Source organism: Staurois parvus, unplaced genomic scaffold (genome assembly GCF_062004578.1).
Source record: "Staurois parvus isolate SC_StPar_1 unplaced genomic scaffold, SC_StPar_1.0 ptg000135l, whole genome shotgun sequence".
NCBI lineage: Eukaryota > Metazoa > Chordata > Amphibia > Anura > Ranidae > Staurois > Staurois parvus.
This window is the reverse complement of record NW_028317931.1, coordinates 2,225,968-2,235,000: the sequence shown is the minus strand read 5'-3', so window position 1 is coordinate 2,235,000 and position 9,033 is coordinate 2,225,968. Positions and strand designations below refer to the sequence as shown.

The following is a 9,033-nucleotide window of genomic DNA, read 5'->3' as shown; positions in this document are numbered from 1 at the left end:
CCAGAGTGTGTCATGGGTCCCTGTACGGCCTCCCATTGCTGCTGTCTCCATCGCCACACTCTGCCATGTGCCACTTTCAGGTCTCCTCACACTGCTGGTGGGTTCCATTTTGTCATAGGGTGCTGTATGGCCTCCCATTGCTGCTGCCTCCACCGCCACACTGTGGCTCCACACTCTGGTTTTGGCCCCGTGACTGCCCAAATGAGTGAAGTGTGCGGTGATTCTAAGATCGACGGCACTCATCTGCATGTCATACTGACTGACAGTATTATTTCTCTTCCCCAGCAGACTCCAAGGGCATTTAAATTAAAGGTACAGTGTTCTGCACTAATATAAAGGCTCTCTGAAGCCTAGAAACCCTTTTTATAAGTTAAATTCGCAGCGAATAAATTCGCATCGAATCAAATTTATTCCACAAATTTGGCGAATCAGCCGAATCGAATTTTTGAATAATTCGCTCATCTCTACTGAACATGTTATCTTCTATGGTAGATATATAGATGACGTCATAGTCATCTGGGATGGTCCTCCATCTTCCATTGCACCTTTCATTCGTCACTGTAATAGCAACCAGTTGGGCCTTTCCTTTACTCATGTCAGCAGTCCCTGGTCTTTTTGGACCTGAAACTGTCACACCTGGAGGGACGTATTGTATCCATAACCTATTTCAAACTATCTGCAGGCAATTCTTATCTACACTTCAATAGTTTCCACCATTCTAAATGGATTGTAAACATCCCCAAGGGCCAGTTCTGTAGATTGCATAAGAACTGCACCCAGGAGTGTGATTATATTGAACAAGGGTTAGTTTTAATGGATAGGTTCTTGGATAAAGGATATGACTCTGGCTTGGTGACATATATCAGGCCTTCTGCTTTCCACCTTTCAAGGTTAAACATAAATTAGAGCTTTGGCAATGTAAAATTTATCATTCAGTACCATGACAAACATAGGCAAATAGAGAATATATTGAAACGACATAGAGGCATTTTACTCCAAGACCCAAAAATAGGCCCAGTACTGGCTGAAAAATCCAGGATTATCTACATAAAAGCATGTAGTGTTAAAAATATAGTTGCTCCAAGTAAAATTGATTCATCTGCACCTCATTCAGCTCATGCTCTGGCCACCTTTTGTCAGCTTGCTAAGGTGCAAAATGTGTAAGTTTGTTACACATCGTAGAAACATTTCTCTGACTCGGGAGGAAAGAGATATACCATCAGAAGCTTCATCACCTGCTCTACTGAATATGTCATTTACTGCCTGCATTGCCCCTGTGGACTCCTCTACATGGGCAGTACAGGTCGCACGGCAAGGACACATTTTGGGGAACACAGGAGGCTCATAGAAGACGGCAGTGAAGACCACAGTGTTCCATGACACTTCCTCAGTCAGCACAATAAATCCACAGATGGCCTGAGGGTTTGGTTCTTAAATCCATTCCCCCCGATGACTCTCTGGTTGATGGGCTCCATAGGATGTGTACCAGAGAGACTTTCTGGATTTTTACTCTTAATACATTTTCACCCAAAGGGCTCAATGAGGAGTTAGAAATTAACACCATCATCTAGCCCTGGGTTACCATTGTGGGGTCAGGCACTGAGTGAGTATACTTTTATTATTTATTATGGCTCTATTATAACTTTTTGAATAATTTATTTATGTATGTATTACTTATTATGTACACTTTGTGTACATTAAGTTATCTTTAAACATCGTGTATCTTTGACAACAATACATACAGCTTATGCATCTTCCCAATACATTGTGTAGTTTATAGATAGCATCTTTATTCATATTGTTTAGACTGTAATTGTTTCATGAGGTCTTAATAACCTAGGTTGTAGTATTCCCCCCCCTCTTCCTTTTTTCAATTGTATTCTTTGTATGTTAATTTATTCTATTTTCTCTTCATTTATGTTTTTATATATACTGTACTGTTTTATACATGATTTTAAATGTAAGGTGGATTTGACTATCTAGCTGCATGGACATTTTCTTCTTTTTTCTTCTCCTTCCCCCATTTTTTCTCATTTGGTTTCTTTTGCCAATCGTGTATATATGAATGTACACAGCACGGCTCAGGAATGTGCCAGCATGTGTGCGTTATACTAAGCAGTGGTGGACCCCAGAAGTGGAGGTAAAGGGATAATCTTTGCACTAAGCAGGTAAGTAACATCTTTTTTAATTTTAGGTAACAAGAAAGAAGACTTGAATCTTATTTTAATCCAGCAGAGAAGAGAATCTATCACAGCCTGATCCAGTTACTAAACCCAACAAGCATCTTGGCAGCACTCTAACATGGCAATAAACTGCCTTAAAAGACATGACAATATTTAAGTTTTGTTTTTTTTAATATATTGCATATTTTCTTCTTCTTAATTAAGATTAATTAAAAAAAGCTAAACTTTGTTACTAGTCTGGGATGCATTCATTTTAACGGAAAATAAACACACTATCAAAATGGTTTTAGGGGTTTATGGCTTCTTAGACGTGAACACAGCATAACCTCTGTTAGAATTCATCAGCCATTCGCTTCATCTGAGTGGTTGCTCAAACATCAATGCAATTAATGACCAGAATCAATTTGAGTAGTAGTGCGTTCTATTCAATAATATCTGAATTTAATGAATCTCAATTAGAAGCTAATTACTAAGGTAAATTCCAATGTATATGTACTCAAAATAAACCTGTAAACATGAGACGATTGGATATCTATGAAAACATCAGATCTCCGTTTAAACCATTAACTGATGTATTTGGAGGAAAACCTTGTTGGGTTGGATTTAACAGCCAATAACAATTGGCCCTCATGAAATAAAATTGTTGCCAGGGGTGTCTGATGAGTGCTTAACGAAGTTTAAATTTCTATGTTGTAAAGCCTGGAACACACAATGAGAATATTGGATGAATGATTGTCCTTTTTTTGCATGTTAGTCTCATATTGAAAATGAAGAGGATACTAAAGCTATGAAAATTCTTGTATGACAGAATACAACTTCAGAAGTGATGTAATGTGCTGTATTTTGTTGTAATGTATTATTTCATTTCTGAGCATGCCTGGTCTTGCTCTTCCAATTTACTTCGGATGAATACTGTACTGATTAAACAAAAATTGTACTCTCTGGTATCATACAAAAAAAATGTCATGTTTGTCCCTTTGAATAATTTTGGACAAAATCTGTGTACTAACAAACAGATTATCATACAATCACTTAGAAAGCAGAATTTTTCATCTGATTTTCTGATCACGTGCACTAGGCTTAAGCTGTAGAAAGATCTTTAGCAGTAAAGCCGGCCATAGATGGAGCAATTTTCTTTGCTGCAACCACAAGTTGCAGTAAATAAAATCACATGATTCCCCCATCAACACAGTCATTGTTGATAGAGGAATCCCTCCTGTGGAGCCATTTTGTACTCCACGCTACCCCCCCCCCTTCCCCCATGGAGAACACAGTGATAACTGCTAGCAGCTATAACAGCTGCTAGCAATAATTGCATGTGAAATCCAGCAGGCTGGTTGTAAGTAAATTGATCAATCAACTTGGGTACATTCAGCCTGCCCATACATGCTGCTGAACTGGCCCAGATTTGATTAATAATTAAGGCATTTTTGTGAGGTTGGTACTCTCAGTAGGCATAGAGAGATATTATAATAGATCAACTCAGGTTACAATCCCTACATGTTAGTAGTGAATGCAGGGTACCATTAGATGATAGTAGTGGTGTACCCTACTAGTTGGCCAGTTGTAATTTTGGGCAGCAACTGAAGGCATTTACATTATTGCAACTGGGTTCAGAAAGTTTACTCGGTATGCTTTAATCTACGTTCTGGACAATCCAGCACAGAATAAACACATGTCTATACCTGATTAGTAGAAATTCACTTTCTGATGTCTTTGCAATGCAACATCCTTAACACCAATTACATTCTCAAAGTTTAAAGGTAGGCTGGAATTTGATAAGTGATTATGAGAAACCTGCCTTTTTTAACTTCAGGCTTACTGCGTATGAGAGTCAACAAGGGGGTATTCCACTATGACAGTGATGGCAAATCTATGACACGCATGCTGCAATGGGCACGCAGAGCCCTCTCTGTTAGCACGCTAGCACCAAGTCACCCCAGTAGTCAGAAAGGAGAAGGACCTCTATAGGACCAAGCATGACTGCAGGGAGGGATGATTGGTTAGCTGACTAGAGAACTGCAGAGATAGGAGAATGTGGGGAGCAGAGAGCGGAGAGGATGGAGCTTGGACCAGAGAGACCATATACTGCTTGATCCGGGGTGGAGGGTCCAGTGATCAGTCACAGTCTGGTAAATTCTCCTTACCCGCAGCCTCTTCCATCTGTCCGATCACTCCTTGAGTGATTCCCCTCTGGACAGTGAATACAGGGGTCACTTGCTCTGTTCCACCACCATTTAGAGGACAACTTGTATTTTTTTTTTATCAATCAATACTGGGATGTCTCTATTTAGTTTTGCCCCTCTGTGCTGGTGATCAGTGGAACTTTTCCCCTTTGTTCTGGTGGTCAGTGGAACTTTGCCCCCTTGTGCTGGTAGTCAGGGAAACTGTGCCCCTCTGTGTTGGTGGGCAGGGGAGCTTTGCCCCCTTGAGCTGGTGGTCAGTGGAACTTTGCCCCTCTGTGCTGGTGGTCAATGGAACTTTGCCCCTTGTGCTGGTGGTCAGTGGAACTTTGCCCCCTTGTGCTGGTGGTCAGTGGATCTTTGCCCCCTTGTGCTGGTGGTCAGTGGAACTTTGCCCCCTTGTGCTGGTGGTCAGTGGATGTTTGCCCTCTTGTGCTGGTGGTCAGTGGAACATTGCCTCCTTGTGCTGCTGGTCAGTGGAACATTGCTCCCTTGTGCTGCTGGTCAGTGAAACATTGCCCCTCTGTGCTGGTGGTCAGTGGAACTTTGCCACCTTGTGCTGGTGGTCAGTGGAACTTTGGCCCTTGTGCTGGTGGTCAGTGGAACATTGCCACCTTGTGCTGGTGGTCAGTAGAACAAAACACAAAAATATGTTAATGTATGAGTAGTTTTTTCTAAACTAAAACCTCAGTATTCAGGTTTATTTGCAATGTTGGATCTTTGCGATAAAAATAGTGGGTTTTGGGTTGCAGTTTGGGCACTCAGTCTCTAAAAGGTTTGCCATCACTGCACTATGACCAGTAGATGTGTTCCAGAATCAACAAAGAAAAAGTGGTTGGATGAATCGGTGTACTAAAATGATGCTGGAATAAAAACCCTACTACTACTGGGCTTTTCATCTTCAGTTTTGGCCAAAGTGTACCTCAACTCTATCCTTTTCATAAAAGGTGAAGGAGCTCTCTTTAGGAGTATTCATAAAAATGTAGAGGCATATGACAGTAATAGCTCTTCTTAAGCTTTTCCTAGCCCCTAGCAACTCTGCCAGGCTTGAATCGAGATTCATGCTTCTTGAGGGCACTAGTGGCCCAGCAGGGGATCATAACAGAGCTGTACTGCAAGCAAGGTGTAAAAACTTATTTTGAGCAGCACCACTTCAGAGATCCTGTCACCAAACCATGTATTTCATCAATAATATTCCCATAAAACTATACATGCATAAAACTAAAACTATATATGCATTTTCCTTATTTAGTGCATCCTATTTACCTTAAAAAGCCTCCTTTGTGTAGACATCCAAAAGCTCTAAGATTGCTGCTGGCTTATCCTGGATGTGATGTCAACAGCCCAACCAGACTTATGCTGGCCATACACTAGAAGATTTTCAAACAAATGTTTGTACAAACATTTGTACAAAACTTCTGAGCACATTAAATGATTTGACAAATGTTGTTCTTACTGTAAGAAATTTAAAATGTATCTTGCTTTTAATATTTGATTTTGGAATGAATGGACTTTCCCAATTGAAATGTATTTGAGAAAATAATTCCATCATGCTCCTTCAATTTGTTTTTTCACTGTAGTCAAAAACAAATGCCCAATTGACCCCACTAAGGATTTGGGAATAAAATAAACTATTAAAACTACAAATTTTGAACACAGTTCTAATAGGGTATGGCCAGCTTCCTCAGCAGCTACAAAAAAGGTTATATAGAGAGTTGAAGGGAGTAGCTGGGATCAGCGGATTTAATTAGAAAAGGGGCAGGGACCAGCAGATTTTTTTTAAAAAAAGCCAATTTCTTCATCCACAAACTCAGTGTAGATGGAGAAATGCTTCCCACTGAGCCTTTGTATTCTGACAGCAGGGAGACTTCTCCGCAACCTGAATACAGTGATCAGTGTTGTTGGCTATAGCCAACTGCACTGATTGATCATGAAAAACCCAACAGGCTGGTTGTACACAAGTCAATTGATAAATCAACTTGTGTACAACCAGCCTGCCCATACATGGATCAAAAGTTGTCTGATCCCTGTTGAACTGGCCACATTTCAGTCCATGTATGGCTGCCTTATTTAGACACTCTTAAAAGATGATAGGGCTATAATGTACAAGTAGAAGGAGGCTTATGCTAGGGAATTAACTAGTCACATTTTATAGCTAATATAAAGGCAAACTGCAAGTATACAAAATAATTAATGGAGAGGGAAAACATAAATTTGCAAAATACTCTAATTTCCTTTACTTTTAACTGATTTCTTTAAGTTGGTGACAGGGTATCTTGAAAAAGTTAGGAGATTTACTTCTAAGCAGTCCATCTAAGGCCCCTGTCATTGTTTTCTTTGGTAGTTGAATGTATCACCATGGTTGTAAGTGTAATTGCATACTGTATACTCTGTAACATGGCAGAGCAATTCCAATACTCCAACAACATTATACATTAGGAATACTGAACCTGTACATCACTGGGCAAAGTTATGTTGTGAGCAAACTTAACGCCCCTGAGTTTCACCCATCCCTTACAAACAATGCAATAATCTAGAGCAACAAGGTAACTGATCATTTAAAGGAACTTTGTTGTGATAGTTCACACCTGGCTGATATCACACCAATAACCTCCACTGAAATGGAACTGCAAGCTATAGACTAGTTCTGACTGCAGACATATCACTCTTGGTAAATCTGAACAAGTGCTTCACTGCCCCAAGACTAGTGTGCAGACTAAGGTGGACCAAATCAGATTCTAGTCTTGCTCTGTTCAGTTAAAGGGATTCCTTAGTACATTTTTAAATGGCTAGCATGATTTTGTTGTAGTAAATAAAGCGAAATTACCGATCTAATTTATTAATTATTGATTTTATGAACACCTATAACATTACGTTATATCATGCTGATGTATTTTCTTAACTTGTTATACCAACCGAGCTTGTTTGACTCATTACAGAATAAAGCTACGGACATTCTATATCTATCTTCTTGTAACTATCAACATGGGTTTAGTTAAGCAGCGTGGTTCTGGAATAGATCTAAGGTTTAGGTATCTCTTTCTCTGAGTACAGCATTTCACATCTAATTGGTTTTATACCTCTTTTTTGTGGGGCCGTGTCCACGAAGCCTGGAGAGAACAGATATAAAAACACAACAAACACAGAAAGCAATAAAACATTTTTTTATGGTTATTGTATGTGCCGAGTTATGCCACAGTAGACTGAGCGTGCAATGCATGCAGTTATGTGAAGGACTGAGCTAAGGTTTCTGCAACCTGGTGCTCTCTGACTGGGCAGCAACTACAAGTTTCTAATAGAAAAAACAGCAAGGATTCACTGACAGATGTCAGTAGGCAGTGCATGCTGGCACTTGTAGTTTTATAACAAGTAGAGAGCCCTAGGATGGCCACCTTTGATTTTAAACTACTGGAAAAAAAACATTATTTGCACAATATCTAGAAAATATCACACCAAATGGTATATTGTATTTTTTTTTAAGTAAAGCAGCAGTACGTTGCAGTCATTAACCTATCACATATGTTCTAAAAACAATAAAGATAGCAACATTTATTGTACCATTCCATCATTAAAAGTATTAGACTGCTGACCTATTTTTTCTTGTTTTACAGGCCTGGTATGCATCAACACACAGTGTGCATGTTATGCTTACAGAGAATAAGTCATCAAAGAGGAATATAATTGTCTGCTAGGGGTTTTATCTTTCTGGATAAACATCGTGTGCACTGTGTACCTAATCCCATCACTATGGATGAAGTAAGGGCTGTGAAAATATTAAATGGCCCTCCACTGAAGCTAGCTCTTGCCAACTAAGTGTATTGCTTCAATAAAGGTCTGGACATGTTTCTAAATGCACAAGCTAGCTATTATTATTTATAAGAAATAACTCGAATGGTGCTGTGATGGAAGCCTATTACACTCCTACTATATAATAAACTGTGTTGTAATCTCATCAGATAGTTTGCATCTCATAAAACTGAAACAGTAACAAAAAATGACCTTTTACAAGTGAAAGTAAATTTTTGTAAAGTAAGTATGGAAGTTGGGTCTCGCATGCTGTATATCACAAAGTCCTCAATTCCTGCTTTTCATTTGCCTTTAAAGGTCTTTGGTGTCCGTTTATGAACCAGCAGTAATAGATCGCTGCTCAGTTCTCCGGCATTCTCGGAGAACACAGTTCTCCTGTGAATGCCGTTTATGAAGCATATGTAGATCAGTTCTCCAAACGAAGGGAAAACGGTCTACAAACGCTGGAAAACGGCTGATTTTACTATAACCTCGTGAGATTACAGTAAAAGATCAGTTTACTAAGCAGAGGTAAATGATCTCTGCTTAGTTTGCGGTCCCTCCGATTCTCCAGCTCTGGGCTGGAGAATCTGGAGGGAGAACACAGATCTCCAGTGAAGAGCTGAACATGTTCTCCTAAGTGTTATAAACTGTGAATGACCAGAGAATAGCTGCGATCCTCTGAATCACAGCTATTCTCTGTGTCATAAAAGGACACCTATGTCGGAAAATGTATGAATAATAGACTAAAATATTGGACAAATGTGCATAATTTACCTTACTTGCATATTTTTGAGAAAGGCTTTTATGTTGGAACCCTAACCACAACCAAGCTGCAGTTATAATATAATACTGGTCAAAAATACTGATATTAATTGGAA

General features: G+C 39.5%; 1 protein-coding gene across 7 annotated transcripts in view; it reads right to left on the bottom strand.

Moving 5' to 3' along the window:
- NCAM1 (neural cell adhesion molecule 1) overlaps window positions 1-9,033 on the bottom strand; it is a 510,722-nt gene that overhangs the window by 125,697 nt on the left and 375,992 nt on the right. For 4 of the 7 annotated variants that reach the window (XM_089673069.1, XM_089673073.1, XM_089673071.1 and 1 more), the window contains exon 9: window positions 7,447-7,476. The exons of the other annotated variants lie outside the window; for them this stretch is intronic. In XM_089673069.1, coding sequence (XP_089529195.1) covers window positions 7,447-7,476 — 30 coding nt within the window. The remainder of the gene's footprint in view (window positions 1-7,446; window positions 7,477-9,033) is intronic. 7 annotated transcript variants of the gene reach the window in all.